This window comes from Daphnia carinata, chromosome 8 (genome assembly GCF_022539665.2).
Source record: "Daphnia carinata strain CSIRO-1 chromosome 8, CSIRO_AGI_Dcar_HiC_V3, whole genome shotgun sequence".
Classification (NCBI taxonomy): Eukaryota; Metazoa; Arthropoda; class Branchiopoda; order Diplostraca; family Daphniidae; genus Daphnia; species Daphnia carinata.
In genome coordinates this window covers 7,853,551-7,876,868 of record NC_081338.1, presented here as the reverse complement: position 1 = coordinate 7,876,868, position 23,318 = coordinate 7,853,551, and the positions used below count along the sequence as shown (strand labels likewise).

Below are 23,318 nucleotides of genomic sequence, written 5' to 3'. Positions count from 1 at the left end.
TGTTCATTTGATTTTTTTTTTTTTTTAAATTGTTGTTGTGTGTGAAACATCTTTCGTGCAACTTCGTAGACGCCATTATTGATTGAGTCAAAATTAATAGATTTAAACGGGCGTAAATAAAATATAGGATTGACACATTTTAGCGTTTTAGGGTTTCACGGTTTCTATTAAACCAGCAAGATTACGTAAATTTTCAATTTCTTCGTGTTACACATTTTAAGTCTAGATTTTTTTTTCTCCTGATGTACCAGAAACAAACAAAATATTTTTGGTTGTTTTTTCGATAAACTTTAGGTGTTAAGGATGCGTGGAATTTGCGCCACTCTTGGGGCACTGTTGAGTAACGTTTTCGTTTCCATGGAGATCAAACCATAACAAGCCCAGAAGCTAAAGCTGAAGCGCTTGGAAAGCAAATTCCGTTTCGTACGGTAGTTCTGTACTGTTATTAATAGGGAAATGGCTGAAATTGAATCGCACGTAGAAGAAAAAAAAGTTGAGGATGAGCAAGAAATGGAAGAATGGAGTGATGCTGAAGATCCACCACAAAAGGTACTATATACCTGTCAACTTTTTCACTCGCTTTTCGTCTTGGCTGCTCATCGATACACCTTTCGTATTTGTTCGTCAAACGTCCGATCGTAGCAATTTGTCAACCAATTAGCTGTCTATCTTGTTGACCTTTTCTTGTACACCTTCCGATACCCTTTAATAGAAAAGCGAAACTGGCTTCATGTCCCAGGACTTAAGGGCCGATTCAGACACATTAACCGAGACATTCAACGAGGAAATCTTTCACGCCAAAGACGAAACGGAAATGGATACCTTACAACATGAAGAAGAAATGGACGAAAGTATTGCAAAGTAAACAAATGGTTTCAGTTTTCTTTTTACGATATTTATTTTTGATTAAATTTTTTATATTAGCTTGTACGATCCGATCGAGTTCAACGGTGTTAACGTCCCTTTCCAAATAAGGGAGCTCTTCCACTTCATAACAAAGTAGGTTGTCTTAAAATCCTATTTTATAATTTGGATTTTCATAAAAACAATTAAATGAGTCAGCAGATTTGTCGCACATTTGTTGAACGGATCGCTAAAGAGAAAACGGTTTTTGATGAATAAAGAAAGTTCAAGCAGGAAAACCGATTTAGCGTAATAAACGAGGACAATAATAGGTTAATTATTGTCCTCGTTTATTAGGCAACTTATTAATATCGCGAAATATCAGCCAGTTCTTCAGGAAAAATTGTTATAGCTGCAGTACAACTACTAAACACGTTGATGGCAACAATACAATTTCCCTTAATGAAATAGCCTAGAATGTTCATATAACATACTACTAGACCCATCTCGACATTGGCAAAGTGAGAAAGCTCAGGTTCGAGCATAGGATGACAATGAGTATGAGAAAGAACACTGAGAGGCATCCACCTTTAACTTGGAGACACAATAGCTAACGTTTGATTCGGGCTTTAGTGGAATTTTTTTTTTCCTGATGGGAAAAGAAAGTAGCCGTACAAAGTTAGTTTCCCATCCGATTTATAGCCAAATCTTTATATTTACAATAGATATCGCCCACAAATCTTAGAAATGGAAACCAAGTTGAAGCCATTCCTACCAGAATTCATTCCAGCTGTTGGAGATCCTGATGCATTTCTGAAAATCGATCGCCCAGATGGAAACACTGAGTTCCTTGGGTTAGCTCTAATTGACGAGCCTTCGGTATTTGGATTTGCGCAACCCTTTCACGGAAACAAATTCTCTATTCCACTTTTTGTTATTGCTGTTTTCCTTTCTTTCCTTTTTTCCTGGACTTAGCTCAATCAAAGTGACCCATCGGTTTTGGACCTTCGTCTCCGATCTATTTATAAGCAGAGCTCGGCAAAGAAAACGGTAAATTTAAATTGATCGCTTCTTTTTATTGCATGGGCTGTTAATTAAGTTACGTTGCAAAGTGTTGAAATCTAAAGCGGTGCATTCATAACGTTCTCTAGTACAACGTAGTTTGGCGGGGCATAGCCTGTGAAATACCTATGGTGCTGGCTCCGGTATTTCAAAAATTCGATTTGTCCTACCAAAAAAAAGCAGTTGCACTCTTCACAATTATATACTGTACGTTGGTTGATTTGTCAGAAAATCTCTATGAATTTAGCGCAACTATTATCCGCCTCCCTCTCTTCTCTGTTAGCTTACCATAATTTTCCCGCCTCAGCTTGTTTTACCAGAGTCTTCAAAATCTTTTTAAACAAAACTGATTACGTCGTCTTCTTTAGAGATCCAATAGTTGAATAATAAAAATATTACACGCCAGCCTCTAGGTACTAATAGCAAGTTTGAAGTTGAAAGAGTTCCCGTCCAACCACCTCTATCGGTTGTTGTGCCCTTTTGGCGCTGTCTGAGGGAGTCTTACCTTTAGCATTGGCGTGCCTCTTAGGGCTAGTAGCTTTCTCACGTAAACGCAGTTTTTCTTACATTATCTCATATGACCTACCGGCACTAGTCTTCAGCTATAAAAGCTGATTTGTTGTATCTACGTAGCCTTTCACGCACAAGTCGAGGAATTGGGTGTATCAACTCCGCCGTGAGTATAGTATTTGATGTATGCTTCAGCTCAAACCGTTTTACGCTGGAGCCAAATATGAGCTGAGACTCTGTGATCGCTAATCTCCAAAAAACGTCTGTGACAAAGCTGGTTAAATAATATAAAAAATCTAGAGGAGAATTGTAAATGTTTTCCATGAAATTACAGAGTGTGATACAGTATTTTAGCTATAACTATATGTTGCTCTTTCGATTATGCTGTTTCAATTTTCAAATAATGACATAATGCTGTAATTTATTATTTAAAGGTTGCAAGAACTATAGAAGAAGGAAATAAAGTTAAAGCAATTGAGAAATGGATCAAGGATATAAATGAATTACATCGCTCCAAGCCGTTGCCGACAGTGAACTATAACAAGTTGGGTGCTCATTTATAGCTATCAGTGATTTCGATTTGATACGTATACTAATTTGGTCCAAAAATAGACCCTTACCTGATATAGATACGTTACTACAAGAATGGAATCCAGATGTGGAAGACATTCTTAGTGAAGACAAAATACTTCCAGCGAATTTAAATTGTGATTTAAATTTCTATACTGATGTTGCTTGTGGTAAGGAAATTATTCTTTGTTTATGTTTACTTTTTTTTCTTTTGTGAATTTCCTTTTATTTCAAAATTTACGTCAAAGTTTTTTATTCAGGTTTGTTAGATATACCTGTGTATCCTGGACATCGATTGCATTCTGTGCATCTGTTGCTTACCCTTTATTCTGAAATGGGACGCTTACAGAAGTAAACCTTTGATGTATAACTTGGCCTTGTTAATAATTAGTTAAGCCTCAATATCCTCTAAGCAAATAATGATCAGTGTATACTTCATAGAAGCTGTTTGCAGTATTTTAATAAAATGAATGACACCATATGCAACAATAGTTGAATTTGCTCATTATTGCACGCCAACCACAAAACATTGTGCAAAAACTGTTATGCATATCACCGTGTTCTCAAGAAATTCATGAATATTAATTTCTTTTAGGCCTAACAATTCTATTGTGTACCGAGAGCGTAAATAGACAAGGGTACACAGTGAATAGTATACATATTTTATTTATAGCTACATCTCAGCTTATATCATTATAGCCTATATCTTCCAATGTATTTTACTTGTTTATTATTAAATAAAACACGTACGGAGGGAAAGGAAAATGATCATTCTAAAAAAAAGGACATGTGGATGGATGATGGAATAACCAAGCAATTAGAAGAAGAAGAAGATGGAGGAGGAGAAAAAGAAGAAAATGAAAATCGTATGATGGGAAATGCTCGACCCCCTCTGGCGCCAAAACAGTCTATAGTATCAGGCTATCAGCTGTTAAGCAGATGGCAGGAGATTCCCACACTGCTTTGGCTGTTTTGACCACTAAATTCGCGGTCAAGACTTGGGCAATCGAATTTTTTAAAGTGGAGCTTGTCAGGTACAAACAGACTATTCTTTTGGTAATCCTCCTATCTGCCACGTCATGCCTTGATGTGCAATTATTTCATATTCCTTTAAAGGCTGTTTAGATATTTGAATTTACACTTGACAATGGCTTCTCAAAATAGAAAATTCCAAAGACCATTTGTTGTTTCTGTTGAAGGAAACATTGGCAGTGGGAAGTCTTCATTTTTAAAATATTTTCAGTCATACCCTGGAGTAAAAACATTTTCTGTAATTTTATTAATAACACATAATTCTGTCATTTTCCTCACACATAATTACCTTTACTTTAGGAACCTGTTTCAGATTGGTGTGATGTTGGTGGTCATAATTTGCTTGCCCTGTTGTATCATGATCCAGAAAAATGGAGTTTCGCCTTTCAATCCACTGTACAACTTTCACGCTTGAACATTATATTACAACCCACAAATGCAAACGTAAAAATGATTGAAAGATCACTTCAAAATAACAGGTCTGATTCTCTTTTATATGGTTGTATGAAACACTTTACTCATAAATTTTTTGAAGATTTTGTTTCCTTGAGATTGGGAAGCAAATGGGAGCTCTCTCTCCACCTGAATATGTAGTCTTGACAAAATGGTATGAATGGTTGGAACAAAAGGCTGATATAGGATTAGATCTCATTGGTAAATTAACTATTTTATGCTTTCTTATTAATTCTGCTTCCTTGGATTGGTTGCCATGTTATTTATTTATCTGATTCTTATCGTCGGTACGGTGTGAATTGGTTCCATAAAGTTTACCTGAGAACAAAGCCAGAAGTCGCGCATGAAAGGATGACGAAGCGTCAAAGACCGGAAGAAAAGGAAATTCCACTATCATACATTCACCTGGTTCATGATTGCTATGAAACCTGGCTAGTTGGCGATGGGCAAAACAAAGCCCAGAGCCTGGCACCTGTTTTAATTCTAGATGCCAATCGTCCATTAGAAGATATCTTCAAAGTTTGTGAGGAAAACCGTGATAAAATTTTGGGCACCTATCGGTGAACCTTAATTTTCATTTTCGACCAAATCGCACAAGTGGATAAAAGTGAGAAATGCTTGCTTTTTGTTTGGTTAAGTGAATTGTTGCTTAATTATGTAACAGACTCCTTAGCTATTCGTTTGCATCAAATTACATTTAAAAAAAACCATATTGCAAAAAAAAAAGAAGCGATTGGTAATTCTGGTATAGATATTAGTAAATAAAACGAATATCGCCAGAAAAAGATCGTTGTAACAACGTTACTAGCCTGCCACATTATTCTTATTATTCTTATCATGAACAAAACAAGTCGCATTGTTGCAATCGAGGGTAACACTGGTTGTGGAAAATCGCAGGTCCTTCAATGGCTTTCGACGTTTCCTAGCGTGCTAATTTGCGAGGTTTTATTTCTGTAATCTAGTTTAAGGGGGAACTTTAATAACTTCAACCTGGGAACTGCAGCTCATGCACTGTGTTCCATCAATGGCAAAAACGGTCTGTGATTCTTAACAATTTTCATTCCTTTTTCAAAAATTCATATAGGAACCGATAGAAGATTGGAGAAATTTTTCGGGACAAAATCTGCTCGACCTTCGTTATTCCGATCCTAAGCGATGGAGCTTTGCGTTTCAGAGTGTCGTTCAACTGAGCCGTATAAAAATGTATAGCGGAAGGGTGCACAACCCAAGAGCCACCAGGTTCATAGAAAGATCGTTGCACAGCAACAGGTGGGATATTTTTATAGACATTGCAAAATTCTAGTCTGAGTGGGACAATTCCTGTTCGGCCAGTGTTAATGCAACGAAGAATACTAACGAACACCACTATAGGTATTGCTTTTTGGAAATGGCGAAAGAAATGAAACATCTTGAAGAAATCGAATTTGCCATTTTGGCAAAATGGTTCCAATACTTGGAGTGTGAGCCCTGTACACGACTGGATTTAATCGGTAAGTTATTTTTTATACTAATTCGGACGGTCTTAGTTACTAGTAAAATATGGTACTAGGGAAACTTTTTTTTTCCAATCAATGCAGTTTATCTCCGAACATCTCCTGATGTGGCGTTTAATAGGATTAAAACTAGAAATCGCGTTGAAGAGACTGGCGTGAATTTTGATCAAATTAGAAACATTCATAATAAGTATGAAACTTGGATTACAAGTGGTGCGTCTGGCTTCAAATGTGTCGTTATCGATGCGAATAACGACGTGAACACTGTTCAGCAGCTGATAATGTCTCACTTAATGCAACATAATATTTTGAGTGAGTAACGTTTAGGGATAAAGAGTAGTGCCGGGATATATTCCTTTGGTTTCAATACATAATGTCGTACCTAGTTAAAACAGTAGGCCTAGTTATGAATTGTTTTGTGTTTTGCATTTTTTTTTTGTGAGTCTAAGATCCCATTATGTCTGGTTCTCTAATGCCAATGTATTCCTTAAGAAAAATTGGATTTTAGCCCAGTACGTACTACTACAATTGGAGAAATTTAACAATTTACAATTTCCCGAATCAAAGGCCCACTAAAATACCATAACTGCTAACAAACGAATGCTTTGTCATATTAGCAACGATCAATGTTAGGAGTACATTCGATCGATTGACGCTTTATATCGATCTTGGACGGATTTTCGTTTTAATTTGAATGCCGCAGTAACGAGTCCCGAGTCAGGCGTCCAAACTTCTGGGATAAGTGTGAGAGCTTGAGGAATTTCGAATTTTTGTAGTCGGCATTTCACTGCGTGTTTCTGCAGTTCTCCAAGAACCAACTTCGTCATTTCCGGGTGACTGCACAGCTCTTCAATTGTGCTTCGTTCAATGCCATCTAACAAAGAAATAGTTTTAAATGCAATGAAGAACAACACAGAAATGTTTTCAAACGGGAAAATTATTTAAAAAACGCACTTTTTTCCGCTAGACTCTTCAAATGATCAAAATTTGGCACCAACAATGCCACAGGAAACAATTTCGTTGGATCGGCATAAATGCAGATGTTCTCAACCAATGGGTTTATCTTCATTTGAGTTTCTACTTTGCCCAGCGATACATATTCACCATACTGTAGCTTGACCAAATCTTTTTTGCGGTCGATGATCTTGATTACCAATTAAATAAATAAGTAACAGACTTAATTTTTAAACGTACAGTGGCAGAATTACTTGAAGAAACCCTTCCTGAGTAAATTCTCCAATATCTCCCGTGCGAAACCAATGTCTTCCGTTCTCGTCGTAGAACTCTTCTTTCGTCTTTTCTGGTTGTTTATAGTAACCAACAGCAACGTTTGTTCCTCCAATATGGATTTCTCCGCGTGGATTGGGCCAGTCTTTGATTCTATAATTCCCCTCTTCCCAAGAAACTAATTTGACATCACAGCACGTGAGGGGTCCTCCAGTTTTGCCTTCGAACAGACACGTTAGTTTAATATGCAGGCTGCCACAGATGTTTCAATAATTAACTACCTAATGAATTATCATCAAGATCCATAACTGTTGTAGCCGCGCAAGTTTCGGTCAGGCCGTACCCTTGCAAAACAGGGCAGCAAAGCGTAGTCTTCAAAGACTTGTGCGTCTCCGGAGCTAAAGGAGCTCCACCAGATAGAACAAATCTTAGGCGTCCTCCAAGTAGGGCTCGGATTGGTTTAAACAATGTCCTTGGAAAGAAGGATTAATTATAGCATTTTCCTTTGACCTTTCAATTTTAGCATTAGAACTACGTATTGATGATGGGAGTTTCGTATCCGCGATCAGTCCAATCATTTTTGTACTCCATAGCTAAATTGAAAAGAGCTCTTGTAATGGCAGGACCTCCATCAATTTTTTCTTGAATGCTTTTGTGAATACGATCAAGAATTAGAGGCACACTGGCGATAATTGTAGGACGAAGAACGGTTGCGTCCCCCTGACTGCCTCGTTTAATTTTGCTAGACTTATCTGTCATTGTAAGTGGAGTCGAATAGCCAATTGGAATTCCAAACAACATCCATATGCTTTCTGTATGTTAAAATGTGAAACTATACATTCCTACTTCAAAAATTTGAATGCATTTCAACGAACCTGAAATTAGTTCTAACACATGAGCTAATGGGAGGTATGCCATGTAAACGTCGTTCTCGTAGAAAGTGGTAACGTTTGTGTAACCCAACATAGCGTTGACGACATTTTGATGACTCATAATTACTCCCTTTGGAGAGCCTATGTAATTGGAAGATCTTTTTTTAAACGATGTCCACAAAGTGACACATGCATAATTTTTTTTTTTTTTTTTTTTTTTTTTTTTTTTTTTTTTTACCGGTTGATCCACTAGTGTACATGATAATTGCTGTGTCGTCTGGCTTTGGTAACATTCCTGATTTGCTTGAAAGATCACCGAGCCGAATAACTTCTTGGTAAGGTAGAACTGCAACTGTATCGCCATAACCATTTAGATCTAGAGGCTTGAGCGGATCTTCCATAACAATCTGCAAAAATAAAAGTTTACGGGTTTTTACAGCATTGCTATTATTATTTCTCATTTGCATACCTCTATTAAAAAAATTATTTTTGTTTTTTTTTCCTATTATTTATTTATACATTTTTTGTTTACTTATAACATACTGCATTCTTTCTTACCAGAAGTGTGACAGTTGGTGTGCAAGGAAGAATGTTCTTGAATTTGGGTAGCAGCTCTTGAGATGTGATGACACAGGATACTTCTGTTTCATTAATACCATGAATGATGGCATCATCTCCAAGAGTAGCATAAAGTGTCACTATTGGCATATTCTGCTTCATACATCCACTGGCAGAAATTAACCATTCTGCCCTTGTTTCTGCAAATACAACAACATTGTCTCGGGATCTCAATCCCAATTCTCGTAAACCACGGCCAAAGCTTTCTGCTTCACTATCTGTTTCAGTAAAAGTTCGCCATTGGAAATCTCCCAACAAGAACTTTAATAAAAAATTATACATGCTTTAGAGTTCCACTTAGTTACGTGAAAAACAAGAAAAATACTTTCTTGAACATCCTGCCATTAGGCTGCATTTCATCCTCTTCTGCAAGAATTTCTCTGGTTCCAAGTGCACATTTTTGGCCATGTTGACGTACAGCAAATCTGAAGACTTTTTCCATTGTATCAATTTTATCTTGAATGAATCTGACGTGAACATCACTGATTTCAGTAACACTCCTGTATAAAATGAAATCATCTCCATGTGTCAATGAGACTGCCTGTACTCACACAACCAATTGTTTGCTGTCTGAAAAGTCGAATACATTTTATTGGATCATAAGAGGTATATTATTTACCCTTAACCTGCTGCGGTTTGCTTTGATTTTCCATGGTTTCTGAAGTACAAAATATATGGGCCATGTTATGAAGGTGTAGATACTAATGATACATCGTATCAACAGAAGAATGGCTGATTCTATTGGTTTCAAACTGGAAAAAAGTAAATGGAAACATAAACTTGTGGCTTAATACTGTGGGCAGCTAATAGTAGCAGTATAGCTCTTGTAATAAACCTATGTTTATCTGCAGTACCCCACACATATACTGGCAACATTTAAAACATAAGACATTTGTTGATATGATGAGATAAAAAATTGAGATAATACAAATAATGGGTGTACCTAGTCATTCTTAGTTCTCAATCCCACTGACGAGGCAGCTCAAATATCATTGACGAAAATCACTACTTCCGACAATGTTTAGGGTGTAGTACTAACGTACTATACTAACTACCAACGTGGAAAAGAGCTGGTGTAATCATATTTTTACAAGGCCACGCGAAGCCGCCGGAAAAGACGATTATTATTATTTAGGCCACGTCCAAGGTCTGCCAACAGAATGAGGTTAAGGCCAAAATATAGATGTCAGTAATAGTACACTAACATTGAAATCCCTAAACAATTATTGTGATATTTATGAATATTAATAAAAATACAAAATTCTTTATTTTAATGTATATATCCATAACGTTTTGTTTAGTGATCTAGTAAATATGGCAAGTTTATAGTACCATTATTATCCCCCGCAAACTATAAGCCATCATCTGAACCTCACAGGTTATCCAGTACCCGCACCTCAACCTCGGATGTTATCTAGCACCCCCTCCCACCCCCCCTCAACCTGGGATGCTATACCTACGCGCTATTCGTCAAAGCTATGCTGCCGCCTGGCGGGGAATGAGAGAAACGGTGTTATGGAGCTACGAGATCGGATTTTGACAGCTCGCACAGGGCCCTAGCGCCACCTGATATCAAACTACCAAAATAATTGTCTCCATTGGAGTACGCTTTGCAAGATATGCGAAATTTTGCATATCTTATCATATATATGTGCGGAACGGACGTACAAACATAGTAGGTTTTATTGCACATGATCTGCTAGGTTCCACATTTTTTAAAATTTTAATTCATGATTGATAACTTCAAAAATATTTAACGTTGAATGGTTAGGTATTAAGTTGAGATAGGCGTGATGTCACTGGAATAAATGAAACAATGAAAATGAACAGTAAAACGTACAGTACGAAACGTTCGGTCACATATTGCAAATATGTTATATATTAGAACTTGCTGCCACGATGAAAGGAAACCTATATGATATGGTGGTAAAGGACAAACATTCTAATGTTGCCCGAAATCTTTGGTAGCGACAGTTTAGGCCGCCATGCAACGACATCTTTCGCGGCGATAGATTCAACGTTACTGATGACAGTCATGTCGTTCTAGCTAGCATCTGGTGGTCGTGGGGTGTACTCGGTGTCAATAGTTGGCGATGATGTTAGTTATCGCAGTCAGTCGTGCAGTTTGGTTGATGACGTATTGACTGTGTTGTGTTTGTTGCTGGATCCCTTCTTTGTCCTGGATTTGTCAGGTGATTTTTCAGGTCAATCTTGATTCTTTTATTATTGCTGAAAACTTGTTTATGTTGTGATGAAGTTGTTGTTTGGTGGGGTTATTGATTAAGGACTGGTTTGCTTACTGAATAATGTCTGGTGGCATTCCTAGTGGTTTGTGGATCTTTATGTTTTTTCTTTCTTGATTTCTAAATTTTTAATTGTTTTTCCTGGCAGGGTTAAGGAAAACTAGATATTAATTTTTTCCCATGAGACTAGGAGTGGTAAAACTTGTGATAAATATTATATTCCCCTTATTTATCTATTCAGTTTCAGTATTTATGGATTTCTAGGATATTACGTTGAAAAATACTGAAGGACTAGGGCTCGTCTCGATCAGCTTCACCCCGGTGCACCGCACGACCCAACTCCCAAACAGCTGATCGAGCCAGATCAGAGCAGGTTAATTCTCTAGCGGGACGATGTCGTCCTGTGCACCGGGGCTGATACGCTGCACCGGAAGTGAAATTGTCTGTGTTAAGTTGCGTCAGTCACACGGTAACTTTTTTGGTGACAAGCTAGTGATTCCATATTTTATAGTTCAACAGCTAAACCTTAACTAAAATCGAAATTTTATTTTGCAAAAATAATATCGGAGCCGTGAATATATATATAGTCATATTATCAATATATAGTGTATATATATTCATGGCTATATAATACCCAGAAACAAAAATTGAAGAATCCCAGATGACAACAAAGGCCAGTAAATATCAGACTAAACAGGGTACCAACCAAAGTGATGGAGGTTTCTGATCAAGGGTTGTGACATTTTTTAGCCCAATCTTGACTCCGACTTTTAAAAAAACGGTGCCCAGTGCACCGAAACACCTGGACAAAATATTTAAAACTACCGACAAAAATAGGGTCGATCACCGACACAAATAAGGTGGGGTCGAGCGCTGTGAAGGACACGATTTGGTTTGGCAAAAACACTATTTCAATTTTTTACGAATATAAAATTACCTTCATGTAGGTTAAAGTAGTGGTGCTAGTCTTTTTTTAAACTTATATGCAGACAATCGATGGTTGCTTATGCCAACCATAGTTAGTTAACTGTTTAGCAACACCTCACATCCTTCCCCATTTAGTCTTGTGCCAAAAGTCTTTGTTGTATATGCTAAAACTCTCTGTGATTCTGGATAATTGTGATAGGTATGAAAATCTTGGTCTCCTCAGTTAATAAAATTAATTATTATGCTGACGACAAAAAGCGTTTTTACGTCACTTTCTATGTCTTTTAATATTGGCCAAGATGTATAGATTCTTATCATAGCAAAATTTTATTAAATGTAATTACAAATAGAAGCTAGTAGTTCTTTTCTTACTAAAATCTTATTGCCTAATACGTTTTGCTGAAATGAAGATTATATTGCTCTATAAGGCATACTTTAATTGTATATAGCAAACACGATTTTTCAGTCAAAAGTTTTATTTCAATTGTGGTCTGAATTTTCCAGCATCCTCCTGTCATAAAAACTAATTTTAAGTTTTAGCCATTTGAGTTTTCCACCATTACACAAATGGTTCTTCAATCAGTATGACTAAAAAGAATTTTTACATTGTAAATGGGACCTAAATTTGTATTGGATTTTTGAAAATACCAATATGTTAAGAAATTTTTTGGACCTGAAGAATAATTTAAGGTGTGTAACAAAAGGTAGAGCTCTTTGGGCGAAACTGAAAATTTCTTCAATGTGGCAATAACTTCCGTATATTTTCCAGTAAATCTTTCTGACCGAAAAGTTGTATTGGCTTTCGTCACTGAAAGATTCTTTTACAAGTTTCGTAACAAATAATCCTAGGGCTATCTCCAAATTTCAACTGATGCCACTTTTGGCCTTTGTTTTGTTTTCATATGGCAGGACTTACCAAGAAATATAATATGTAAATGGTGAGAATAGCTTGTGTCAGACACGTTTTTTTGTGGAGGGAACATTTAAATAAAAATTAGCAGTTTATCTGGTTTTTTCTCTTTTCTTATTTGTGACTTTTAATCTTTAAAATAATTATTTCTTGCAGATTACCATCATTTCCTGGGACAGACGTCATTCTTACAGCAATTGAGAGATGAAGCCTTGATCAAGAACTATGGCCTTAAATCAAGCACTCAGTTGGTACCAACATAAAATCGGTGCCTACGACAAACAAATCTGGGAAGAGACGGTAGAACAACGCATTCTTAATGGCTTTCCGCACGTATTCAAAAAGTCTGGCAAACTTAAGTTAGACTACATAGACCTAGACGTAGTTCGTGGATCATCCTTCCCGAAAGCCAAACCGAAACACGGTTTAGTCTACATTAGTCAGCTATGTATTCTACGGCTTCTTCTTTTACCATTTCACCGACGCTGGTGGATTCAGCAAACTTCTTGCAGCGTATTTCAGTTGCTCATTGTTCTCTATGGATTCCAAGTGGTTAATATGTTTATATACTTCACAAAACCTTCGCAAGCAGCAAGCGAATCAAATCTCCGACTTCACAATGAGACAACTGATAATCAAGATGTAGTGTATCATGATGTTTCTGCCGAAGAAGTGCTGGTTCCAGTATTGATGATGGGTATTCTCAGTCTTCTTCTTTCACAGGTAATACCATTTTAAGGATCTTCAACTCTGTTTTATATTGCCTCTTTAAAAATGTGTATTTCATTTTCTCAGATGGTGTCTACGCAGGCCAACACTCAACCACCCCCTCGGCGTCCCAAAAATAAGTTACGAACGAAACGAACTAAAAGAAGGATCGGACGGAGAATAGGAACGACTCCTTCTGATTCAAAGTCATCTCTAGAAAATGCTGAACCGCAACTTCCGTCGTCAAATAGTGATCAGAAACCAGACGAGACCGTATGCGAGCCGAAAATAAAGAAACGTTCTTTTTCAGAAGAGAGGCAAACATCTCGAGTCAAATTAGGTCAACGTTCTTCGTCTTTGCAACTTGATTCTACTCAGGTCCTGCAGCCATCGTTAAGAATTCCTCAGTTAGGAAAGGCTAGAAACCAGCAGTCAATTCTATCTAAAAGAAAATCCTGGTTTTTTTCCTGGCCAGTGCGCCTTGCAGTCCCAAATCGAGGGACAGTTGAAGACGAGGGATTTGATAGCTTTCATGGAAATAATTCCAGTTCAAGCGATTGTGAACACGAAGAAAATGTACAGTCAAACAAAATGGTCAATACGATTTCTACCGACATTGTTGAATTTTCAGAAACAATTACTAGTGATGAGGCGACTCACCAAAATAAAGATTGGCAGCCCGAAAGTCATGAAAGCCATGCCGAATCTATACTCTTTTCTGAAGGGTTTATCGAAAAACAAGGTAACTCAAAAGATCAGAATATGATTTTCCGCCCAACAACATCTAATGACGAATTTTCAGACAGTGTAATTATTCAGCCGCAGTTACGGAAAAGACGGAATTTACCTTCCATTGCATTAAAATTGGTACCGCCAGAAGCTGACCAGCCTTATGCCATCAACCCAGAGACGCAATCGGAAGCACAGGTCCGAAATCCTAAATGTGTAACTATCATGAGCAATGAGAGGTATTTGATACGGCAATTGTTTTCTAAAATGACGATCAAAGAGCATGATTTTTGTACAGGCAATGCGATTCTTCTATATTGGCTAGAGAAAGTAGCTACCAGAGTTCTTGCGAAAGTGACGTTGACGGTCACTCTTCAATTGCTTCTCCCAGCTATAAGGTATTTCCGTAGTCATATATCCAAGCGATGCTAGGCTTACTTCAATTGCGTACCTTTACAGCTATCGGAGCCAAGTACCCCACTGGATTGGACAGGCGTGACGACCAATTCAGAGGAATGTTCTTACAGCTCCGAATCTCGTTCCGAATCGGACGAAAACGAAATGAACCGATTTACCAGTGTAGTAGGGGATGTAAATTGGAATGAAGAAGTTGCTTTTTCGTGGGAATCTCATGGAGTGAGTTGACACACTGATTTTTATAATTCCTAGTACGACTAAACTTTTTTCCAATATGTTTCCTTAGACAACCTTGAGTTCATCGGATAAAGGTCAGTTTTGAAGATAAATTAAGCTTTAAAAGAAAAAATTACGGTATTCTAAAGCTATTTGTTATGGTGTGTAGTAAGCTGTACAGTTTGGGAAGGCCTGGAAATGAAGAAAGTGGATCTCTCGGTTTTAGACGTGGCAGCAGCCATCATAGCTAAGGTGGATGTCATGCCGGAAAGCACGGATTACCTCTGTGGCGGTAAGATTAAACCATGCTATTTACCAGCGTTAAGACAAAAGATTAAATAACAGAATGCAATTTAACGAACTGAGATAGAATAACATTTACCGAACTTAGATTTTTAATATCTCTTCTAAATGAAGCTACAGCTCGAATCATAGGTGTGGATCGAAGTTATGGAAATAACTGTCTTTCTTGTGAAATAGGTTTAGTCATGGCTGGAATTTTTGCACTTTTGCCCATCATTTATCGAATAAATAACGTGGTAGGATCGGCAGTTTTCGACATACTTCGTCCAAGCTCTTTTCGTAAAGCACTTCATAGTACCAACCTGATATGCAATGTACTTCTAGGATCGTCCCGATGGTAAAAAAAAAAAGAATTCAAGTTATATCTGCAGTTCTTTTCGAATATTGACTATTTATGGGTTTTGTTTAAGGGATAAGATAATTGTAGTTACAGCAGCCTTGGAAAGATTTGCAATGGCTACGTTCTTTCTGTTTCTACTGGCAGTTGCTGAGAGAACATTCAAGCAGCGATTTCTCTATGCTAAACTCTTTTCTCACCTTACTTCTTCACGAAGAGCACGAAATTCAGACCTACCGCATTTTCGTCTGAATAAAGTTCGTAACATAAAAACATGGCTTTCGGTCCGGTCTTACCTGAAAGTAATATGAATTTTAAATATATTTATATATATATATATATGGCTATATTGGGGCAAACTTAAACGAGGAAAATTCAATTATTCCAGAAACGGGGCCCTCAGCGTTCGGTAGATTGCATAGTTTCAGCCGCTTTTATCATCACACTTTGTTTGGTATCCTTTTTGTGCATGGAATTACTAAAGGTAGGTCTTAACGTTTTTCGAACAGTAATTTGAAGACGAATGGCTCGGTAGTAAAAAGTTGCATTTCTAGGAGTCTCAATATCTGCATCAGTCCCTTTACAATTTAGAAGTTCTCTGTTGGTGCCTAGTACTGGGTGTCTTTCTGTTGCGGTTTATGACACTTGGTTCAAAAATCAACAAAAAATACCGCAACCTCTCAGTCCTGATAACTGAACAAGTAAATATTTCAGCATTATGTTAGCTTTGTTTTATATTTTAATCTCCTAATCATTCTCTTTTTCTTCTTCTTTTAAAGATAAACTTGTACCTACAGATGGAGCAAAAACCTGACAAAAAGGAAGAACTTATGTTAGCAAATAATGTACTCAAATTAGCTGCAGATCTCCTGAAAGTATGCAGAAAAATGCAACCAATCTTCTATGATTTTGCATAATAATCCAACCATTTTATGGTTTCTTCCCTAGGAATTAGAGAGTCCGTTTAAAATATCTGGACTTTCTGCCAATCCTTATCTCTACAACCTAACGAAAGTGGTCGTGCTTTCTGCGCTTTCTGGAGTTTTGTCGGAGATGCTAGGTTTTAAACTGAAGCTACATAAAATAAAAATACGCTAATTAGGGAACTGTAGATTTCCTAGCGTGTGAACTACGTAAACTACGTTAGTCGTATGTATTAACTAAAAGTATTTTGAAAATAACGGACAGGGCCATATTTTTGTCTGTTGATTTTCGTCAGACACCCCTCTTTATTGCTTTACATTTCGCACCTGACGAAATCGTAGAGTTTATTAGATAAGTTCTTATAAATATCAAAAATTCAAACTGTAAGTGCAGACAAGTGTTCATCCTCTTTTCCTAACTTAAGTAGTGCTAATGTTCTAAAAGAATGATCTGTGATGCCGCTTGGTTGAAAACCGCAATTTGATCTTTAATAAAACCATGACATCCGCTCGAAATAAAAAAAAAAAAATACCTGTAACACTTAATTGAGGTGTGATTTAAAAACATGTTGAAGGCCTTGAAATAGCTTGGGTAAAGCTCGAATCACGGTTTGGTTTCTTGTAATCAATCATAATAGATATCTAAAATACAAACTTTTTGGAGGTATACGATGCATACCGTAGGTATTTTCTCACCTGAAATTTAACGTGAGCTTAAATAGGGGAGCTGTTGCGCGAAAATGTTTATCTCGAAAGGTAATGATCGCAATTATGCGCCGTTTGCTGCAATAAAAAAAATAATATTCTTTTACATTTTGAAGATTTTTTGTTGTCTATATTAATGTTTATTCAAGCTACTGAGTAGACTTCAATTGTTTTCTCACTTTGTTTCCCGTTTTGATGCCTGTTCCTAAATTTAGGCGATAGGTGTGTGTTTAAAAGCCTATACCAATGCCACGAAAATTCACAAAATGGCCCGTTTTTGATCACATGCTGGCTTGAACTTCACGTTTTTTCGACAAAACGGGCAAGTAGCACCTATTCGTAAGTTTTAGTTAGACACACTTAATTAGTATAGACAGATGTACCTTATTTTAGTAATTTGTTTGCACCTAGTTTACAACAGCTGTAATTTTAATTTGATTTTTAAAGTAATAATCCATGACTTTCTCTGAAACAACAAACCACCGGCTCAACAAACGCCTTACAAGTCGTTACCATGCGTGCTGATGGTTTATCGATCAATCACTGTCCTCCGTTAGGAAGGTCCTGGCCGTCAGTCGTCAACAAAATCACACAAGACCACAGACATTTCCAGTTAACCATGGAAGAAACACGCTTGCTAAAAGTTGCACTTGAAATCGTTTTCGATCGAGCTATAGATGAACTTATTTTGCACGAAACCATTCGGAATGGAAGTTCCAGTAGCGATTTTTCCAGATGGAGGTATAACATATATATTAAGGATACTCTTTTTCATAATAATTGCATGCTGTTTTCTTAAATTGAGAAAAGTTGTATTATTGAAAAGACTTTAAAGGATGCCCTGAGTGAGGCTACAGGAAATGCAAAACTGTCTCTCTCTGCACACACTGCAGAGATGAAATTGCTTAAAGAAATGGAAATTTCCGAAAAGCAGAAGCAACAAGAGGTTTGCTCGAAAATCGAATATGAGAAAAAAATCATAGATAACCACAAAACAAAGCTCTTTACTACGAGCAATGTTTTAAACGGAAATATCTGTAAATTGAAGGTATGTCGGTAGGTCTCACGTCGCTGTTCCTTGTTTTTGCTCATTGAATTTTTGTCTGTGGCTGCCATGTTGGTAGTCCGTCCTCCGTACTTGACATTTTTTTTTCTCTTCTAGGATGGGTTAAATAGACGAGCGGAATCTGCCTCTAAAAGCTTTGTGCACTGCGAAAACCAGGAAGAAAATTTTGTCAAAACATTTAATGAAAAGTTTCGCACAGAACAGGAAGATTGGGGAAACAAAATTGCTGCATTAGAAAGGGATATTGAACAGGAAAACCACCGAAACACTGAAGAAAAAATGAAACTTTGCAGTGAAATTGATGTATGTTCGATACCTTTGACAAAGTCAGACGCATTGCGTTTCATTTTTCTTATTTCGTTTACCATTAGAACCTTACGTTGTCTGCATCGACAATGCAGAATGATTGGCAAACGTTTTCCAAAGCGTTAACGCAAGAAAGAGATGAACTACTGCGAATGCATGGAGATATAAGATCACAAGTAAACGTTATTTCGGATGAGGTATTTGAGATTTTTCATCATGATTTTTCTTAGCTTAACTGTTGTACAAACATAACTATTTGCTTAAATCCTAGCTCGTCAAAAGGCAAACTTTGGTAAATCAAGACCGACAGGAAAAACAACTAGCAGAGGAGGAGAACCTAGCATTCGCGAAATTCTCAATGGTATCTGCCAAGTTTTGTGGCGCAAAGTATCTCGTTTTCAATTTCTTCTTATGCAAATTTTTAGGTTGTAATCAAAATTCAGTCATGGTGGAGAGGTGTCCTTGCTCGCCGGGACTATGCTAGATACAGAATGACCTCCAAAAGAAAACCAAAACAGCTTGTACAAAAGCTAGATACTCAGCACAAAAAAGTCGTTCATTTGAAAGCGATTTGAAACAAATGCATTAACTGGGCTACATTCGACGATAGACTCTCTCTCTCTCTCTTTCTTTTTCCTTACTTTTTTTTGGGCAGATGTCTATCGTCGGCTTTGCAATCATGGCCCAAAGTTTTTTCCTTTCTTTCTTTCATAAAAAAAACGAATCGAGTCTTCGAAATTTTGTGTTACAAGGTGAGGTGTTATTTATTTTTTTTATTTCGATTTGAATTGATTGGCTTCCTATACACCAGTATTGATAGTGTTTTTCATGCCCGTTGATGTGTTACAGTTAACATTTTTTTTTTTTGTTCCTATCTTGTTTTTAGTTGTCGTGTTATACGGGCGTCAGTTTAATTTATGTCCCACACGCTACATGTTATACGATCGATGTTTTGGTGCGATGGTTATCGCTACAGCAAGTGGGAATCCCAATTTTTTTTAAGGGGAACAGTTGGCCGGGCCGATCCCGGTCGGGTTATTTCGTTCGCAGCAACCGAGATAGACAACAACAAAAGTCATCCGGCTCTCTCGTCACTTTGCCTGCCGGTCCCCGCACAGATAAAGTTTATCTATTGAGGAACGCTATTGCTTATGGCTCCGCTAACAGCCGATGGTGTTTGTTTTTCTCTCTTTTATTTCAAAGGACACGGAGGACTCGGCCAAAGAGAAATGAGAAAAAAGAAAACAAAAAGTCTTTCGCAAAATTCTTCAGGTCAGGCGAGGGCGAAACATTCGTGCAGCATCCTTCGACTGCTGTGTATTGTCTACGATTCTATAACATATTTCCCTATTTGAAACTCAAAAAAAAAAAAAAAGAAGAAAGCTCAAGCAAAATAACGCATAACAAATGAAAGAAAAATGGAGGTAAATGAGACGGTATGAAATTTTTTTCATGTTCACTTGTTGTTTATACGTCAGCGACTCTTTTTTTTAACCTGACATCAGAGCGTAACCGCTTTTGAAATTCTGCCAAGCGTGCGTATAATAAGCCATACGCGTCGTATGTAACGCAACGCGTATCAATTCAACTTGATTGTCGAGCAGAATCTTCATTCCTCCGGTGCGCACCATCACACACGAACGCGGAAGAGACATCACCGGCGGCGAGCGGATGAACAGATTCATTCTTTTATATCATTCCCTCTCTTTCTGTATTATTTGGCATTTTTTTTTCTTTTCTACGGCTAAAGAAAAGAAAAAAAAAAAGAAGGAAGATTGCGGATAAAGCAAAGGAAATAAATGGAAAATGAAGCCGTAGCGTCTACCTTTGAATTTCTCTGTGTGTGTTTATCTGTACGTGCGTGAAAAAGTGAAAATTCGACGAGGTTATCTTTCACTCCCCTACTCTTTCTCTCTCTCTCGAAACCGGCCAAGGCGAAATTTGCATGAGAGTGAGGTGAGTGTCGGGGCTGCCGTGACGGGACATACACACACACTGTCACGGCTGCCGCTAATATATATATATAGCCGGAGAATATACGATGTTGCACAGTTTAAGTATTGTGAGAAGAGAGAGAAAAAGGGATTTTTCTATCCTTTTTTATTTGACGCCATCAATCGTCCGGCTGGCATGGCCCTTGGTAGCCGCTACATCTGCGACTACGGTGCCCTAAAAAAACATGTTTTGCCAATGCCGCTTTTCTGACTCACTTGCAACGGGCAATAAATCGAGTCTTCTGTCGCACCATCGCATCCCTTCTCTCCCCCCCCCCCCCCCCCCCGTTCAAAAAGTGCGGAGGCTGATCTTGTCTTTCAGACTATCGTCGTTTTCATCGCTAGCAGGAAAAAAAAAGAAGTAAAGGAATAAAATAAAGGGTTAAAATAAAATAAGAAACAGCGCAACATCGTTAAAGAGAAAAAGAAAATTGAATGGTAGTTAAACAAAAAATAAATAACGAATAAAATTGCTGCATATAAGGTCGTTGTTGCTTACAACTTGCGGCGTTAAAAATTTTTTTTTTTTTCTATACGAAAGCGATTGCTGTATTTGGACGATGGATCAAAGCCGGAACGATTATGTATGCTCGCCTCATTTAGAGCTAAACATAATAGTATAGACACATTTTCTGTGGTAGGAAGAGAATGGAGAGGGGAGAGATAGAAACAAAGTGCGTTTTGGTGGCTGGTGCACCGTATTAATTGATGGTGTAGGCATAAGTAATTATTACACCGCTGGATGGGAGGTCGACCTTAAAACCGTTCCCGATTCTTTTTTTTTTCCCTTCTTTTTTCTCTCATGTTTGACTCTCAGTTTCTTTGAATCTCCGTCGCACTTCGGCATTCCAATGCGATTGACTGCCCTTCTCGGTATTAGAGAACCTCAAGGAATGCAATGGTGCGCATTATGCGTTATAGCTATAGCTTTTGTTGTGCTAGAAAGTCAAACGTTGTCTCGGAATATTGATTCAATGAACAACGTCCGTTGCAACTGTCATCTGAACGAGCACACTTTATCATAACCGCTCGTAGACTTTCTTTTGCAGGAAAAAAAAAAGTGCTGAATAATATCATGGCTCGTATCAGTGTCGAGTTTTCTCTCTTTTTTTTTTATCTAATATGTAGGTTGCTGCTATTTAACAACAGTCAGCTACCGAACACGCCGTCGCTCTGCCCTCACACACGGCTCTACAATGAATCCTTCAACAGAGCAACCGCAAAACAATGCGGCTGTGTGTTGTTCGTCACTTACATAGGATTTCTTATACGCCTCCCTTTTCTTTTCTTTTTTTTTTTATTTGTTCTTTCACAATGAAATTAAATTCACAGGACGCACGCGTGAAAAAAAAGAGTCTAGGCTCTTGTTGTATAGGACAAGTAAAAACAGTGTACAAAACTCTTTGCGTTTATACAGCGCCAAAGATATGGGTCCGTGATGGCAAAGGTGGACGAACGGGGTGGGAGGGTTAATCATGTCTGACAAGTATTTAGCGAAGCAACGAAAGTTTATTCTTTTTTTTTTGTTTTTTCTAAATAATTTTCGTTTTCCAGAAAAGGCAACGAGAGACCAGCGGGAGCGAGACATGGGAACCTAAAAAACACAAGCAAAAAAAGTCTTATGTAAGTTTTTGTTTTGTTTTTCTTCATCATTTTGTCTTCTTGAAAGGCACATCAACGAAGTTGAGAGCTAGGCTCTCGTGTGCGTTGTTTGTTGGTTTATAAAACCAACAGACAACGCATGACGGTTTAGCAAAAGGCAAACAACCAAACATTGGATCAAAACGAAGGGGGGAGAAAGAAAGAAAGAAAGAAAGAAAGAAAGTAAAAAACAAATAATACGTACGCTCACGTTAACTAGCTGTAGATGCGTCATTTTTACGGATAACACGGTAAGAGGAGATTCCCGTTCGCGTGATGAGTCTTTTTTTGGGCTGCGTGATTGTGTCACTCATCATCGTCATTCACCGTAGCACACGGAAAGCCGATTCGGCAACCCGCTCTGGTCCGTTTTTGCATTACAGGCTGTGCAACAAGCCCAGCCACCGTCCGAATTCGAGATCCACCTTGATGATTTTTAGCAGCCAACTCCCCTTGTCTCCTCATTGTTGACTCTTTAGGCTCTCGTATATCTTAACGTGCTGGTTGCAGTTGGTGAAAGTCTGCGTACGTACACGTCTAATGTGCCCACATGTCGTATGCGGCTATATAGGCGACTGAACTGTTATTATTATTATTCTGCATGGCCAAAAGACGACATGGTGGCACGGAGTTAGAAAAGAAGGCAAAGCCCAACAGGAGGGGGAAAAAAAGGAAGAACAACAAAGAAAAAAAAAAGATTATTTTCTTTGAAAGAGGAGCGAATGTCGGCAGATAGTTTAGCTGGTAAAAATTGCCACAAAGGCATTAGCGACTGGCGAGTATGCAAAGTAAAGAAAATATTATGTCGCGTCATTTACATACGCACGCTGATTACGACATGGAATTCGATGTCAGCGGACGGGCACTGCATTCAACCGCCAATGCACCTGCAAAGCCAAAAGCCAAAACCGACCTAGAACGCGGAGATGGGAAAACACACAAAAAAAAAAATGTTCATATAAGCCGAAAGTATAATAAGTGTTGAGCGAAATTTGTTAAAGGAATTTTCAATATCTGTCGGTTTCTTCTCTCTGGCCGCTTTGTTTTTTTCTGTACGTGTGTGTTGTGTGTGTACGTATTAACGTAGCGGTGTGGCCCCCTAAACAAAAATAAAAAATCAAGCGCTAAACAAAACGAGCTAGGTGGCCGAACGATATTAAGAATCGGCGAATACCAGCGCGAGAGTCGCCTTGGGGCTGAAAAAATTCCATTC

General features: G+C 37.9%; 6 protein-coding genes across 8 annotated transcripts; 5 read left to right on the top strand and 1 right to left on the bottom strand.

The window, feature by feature from the left end:
* The first annotated feature begins 366 nt into the window (after positions 1–366).
* Positions 367–3,383, top strand: LOC130700448 (intraflagellar transport protein 46 homolog). Of its 2 annotated transcripts, none has more exons than XM_057522498.2 (8): positions 367–549; positions 713–861; positions 925–999; positions 1,569–1,722; positions 1,819–1,893; positions 2,850–2,959; positions 3,028–3,155; positions 3,246–3,383. In XM_057522498.2, exons 1-8 carry the CDS (start codon positions 457–459, stop codon positions 3,338–3,340), a joined length of 879 nt encoding a protein of 292 aa, XP_057378481.1. In that variant the 5' UTR covers positions 367–456; the 3' UTR covers positions 3,341–3,383. The 2 variants fall into 2 exon arrangements, with proteins under 2 accessions (XP_057378481.1, XP_057378482.1); XM_057522499.2 differs by having other exon boundaries at positions 740–861; positions 3,246–3,359.
* Positions 3,384–3,934: 551 nt separating this feature from the next.
* On the top strand, positions 3,935–5,088 carry LOC130700450 (thymidine kinase 2, mitochondrial-like). The gene is made up of 5 exons (XM_057522500.2): positions 3,935–4,019; positions 4,102–4,255; positions 4,318–4,496; positions 4,553–4,671; positions 4,784–5,088. The coding sequence occupies exons 2-5, from the start codon at positions 4,133–4,135 to the stop codon at positions 5,032–5,034; spliced, it is 672 nt and encodes a 223-aa protein (XP_057378483.1). The 5' UTR covers positions 3,935–4,019; positions 4,102–4,132; the 3' UTR covers positions 5,035–5,088.
* Positions 5,089–5,256: 168 nt separating this feature from the next.
* LOC130700508 (deoxynucleoside kinase-like) lies at positions 5,257–6,283 on the top strand. The gene is made up of 4 exons (XM_057522559.2): positions 5,257–5,412; positions 5,555–5,739; positions 5,842–5,960; positions 6,048–6,283. The coding sequence occupies exons 1-4, from the start codon at positions 5,308–5,310 to the stop codon at positions 6,281–6,283; spliced, it is 645 nt and encodes a 214-aa protein (XP_057378542.1). The 5' UTR covers positions 5,257–5,307.
* Positions 6,284–6,293: 10 nt separating this feature from the next.
* On the bottom strand, positions 6,294–22,326 carry LOC130700444 (long-chain-fatty-acid--CoA ligase 4-like). Its single transcript, XM_057522493.2, has 12 exons — positions 22,317–22,326; positions 9,624–9,722; positions 9,300–9,432; positions 9,006–9,221; positions 8,621–8,941; positions 8,301–8,469; positions 8,066–8,203; positions 7,726–8,002; positions 7,472–7,662; positions 7,172–7,410; positions 6,918–7,107; positions 6,294–6,837 (listed from the first exon to the last, which is right to left on the bottom strand). The coding sequence occupies exons 2-12, from the start codon at positions 9,629–9,631 to the stop codon at positions 6,593–6,595; spliced, it is 2,127 nt and encodes a 708-aa protein (XP_057378476.1). The 5' UTR covers positions 9,632–9,722; positions 22,317–22,326; the 3' UTR covers positions 6,294–6,592.
* LOC130700443 (protein phtf-like) lies at positions 10,849–17,060 on the top strand. Of its 2 annotated transcripts, none has more exons than XM_057522492.2 (14): positions 10,849–10,872; positions 12,917–13,483; positions 13,556–14,210; positions 14,271–14,436; positions 14,496–14,595; positions 14,657–14,833; positions 14,901–14,925; positions 15,000–15,122; positions 15,311–15,470; positions 15,544–15,772; positions 15,859–15,954; positions 16,025–16,171; positions 16,250–16,345; positions 16,419–17,060. In XM_057522492.2, exons 2-14 carry the CDS (start codon positions 12,986–12,988, stop codon positions 16,566–16,568), a joined length of 2,622 nt encoding a protein of 873 aa, XP_057378475.1. In that variant the 5' UTR covers positions 10,849–10,872; positions 12,917–12,985; the 3' UTR covers positions 16,569–17,060. The 2 variants fall into 2 exon arrangements, with proteins under 2 accessions (XP_057378475.1, XP_057378474.1); XM_057522491.2 differs by having other exon boundaries at positions 10,860–10,884.
* On the top strand, positions 17,575–19,677 carry LOC130700446 (dynein regulatory complex protein 9-like). Its single transcript, XM_057522496.2, has 6 exons — positions 17,575–17,839; positions 17,909–18,146; positions 18,261–18,467; positions 18,536–18,667; positions 18,742–18,831; positions 18,896–19,677. The coding sequence occupies exons 1-6, from the start codon at positions 17,613–17,615 to the stop codon at positions 19,043–19,045; spliced, it is 1,044 nt and encodes a 347-aa protein (XP_057378479.1). The 5' UTR covers positions 17,575–17,612; the 3' UTR covers positions 19,046–19,677.
* Positions 22,327–23,318: the final 992 nt, after the last annotated feature.

Bases quoted from the DNA above. Each gene is read 5' to 3' on its own strand.
- LOC130700448 (XM_057522498.2), top strand. From the start codon at position 457: ATGGCTGAAATTGAATCGCACGTAGAAGAAAAAAAAGTTGAGGATGAG. The intron at 862-924 runs GTAAACAAATGG...TTTTTATATTAG, and splicing joins ATGGACGAAAGTATTGCAAA to CTTGTACGATCCGATCGAGT. The intron at 1,000-1,568 runs GTAGGTTGTCTT...TATTTACAATAG, and splicing joins CTCTTCCACTTCATAACAAA to ATATCGCCCACAAATCTTAG.
- LOC130700450 (XM_057522500.2), top strand. From the start codon at position 4,133: ATGGCTTCTCAAAATAGAAAATTCCAAAGACCATTTGTTGTTTCTGTT. The intron at 4,256-4,317 runs GTAATTTTATTA...CCTTTACTTTAG, and splicing joins CTGGAGTAAAAACATTTTCT to GAACCTGTTTCAGATTGGTG. The intron at 4,672-4,783 runs GTAAATTAACTA...GGTTCCATAAAG, and splicing joins TATAGGATTAGATCTCATTG to TTTACCTGAGAACAAAGCCA.
- LOC130700508 (XM_057522559.2), top strand. From the start codon at position 5,308: ATGAACAAAACAAGTCGCATTGTTGCAATCGAGGGTAACACTGGTTGT. The intron at 5,740-5,841 runs GTGGGATATTTT...ACACCACTATAG, and splicing joins AGATCGTTGCACAGCAACAG to GTATTGCTTTTTGGAAATGG. The intron at 5,961-6,047 runs GTAAGTTATTTT...CAATCAATGCAG, and splicing joins TACACGACTGGATTTAATCG to TTTATCTCCGAACATCTCCT.
- LOC130700444 (XM_057522493.2), bottom strand. The intron at 7,663-7,725 runs GTAGTTCTAATG...CTTCTTTCCAAG, and splicing joins GAAACTCCCATCATCAATAC to GACATTGTTTAAACCAATCC. The intron at 7,411-7,471 runs GTAGTTAATTAT...GTCTGTTCGAAG, and splicing joins TCTTGATGATAATTCATTAG to GCAAAACTGGAGGACCCCTC.
- LOC130700443 (XM_057522492.2), top strand. From the start codon at position 12,986: ATGGCCTTAAATCAAGCACTCAGTTGGTACCAACATAAAATCGGTGCC. The intron at 13,484-13,555 runs GTAATACCATTT...TCATTTTCTCAG, and splicing joins TCAGTCTTCTTCTTTCACAG to ATGGTGTCTACGCAGGCCAA. The intron at 14,596-14,656 runs GTATTTCCGTAG...GTACCTTTACAG, and splicing joins TTGCTTCTCCCAGCTATAAG to CTATCGGAGCCAAGTACCCC.
- LOC130700446 (XM_057522496.2), top strand. From the start codon at position 17,613: ATGCGTGCTGATGGTTTATCGATCAATCACTGTCCTCCGTTAGGAAGG. The intron at 18,468-18,535 runs GTATGTTCGATA...GTTTACCATTAG, and splicing joins AACTTTGCAGTGAAATTGAT to AACCTTACGTTGTCTGCATC. The intron at 18,668-18,741 runs GTATTTGAGATT...CTTAAATCCTAG, and splicing joins TAAACGTTATTTCGGATGAG to CTCGTCAAAAGGCAAACTTT.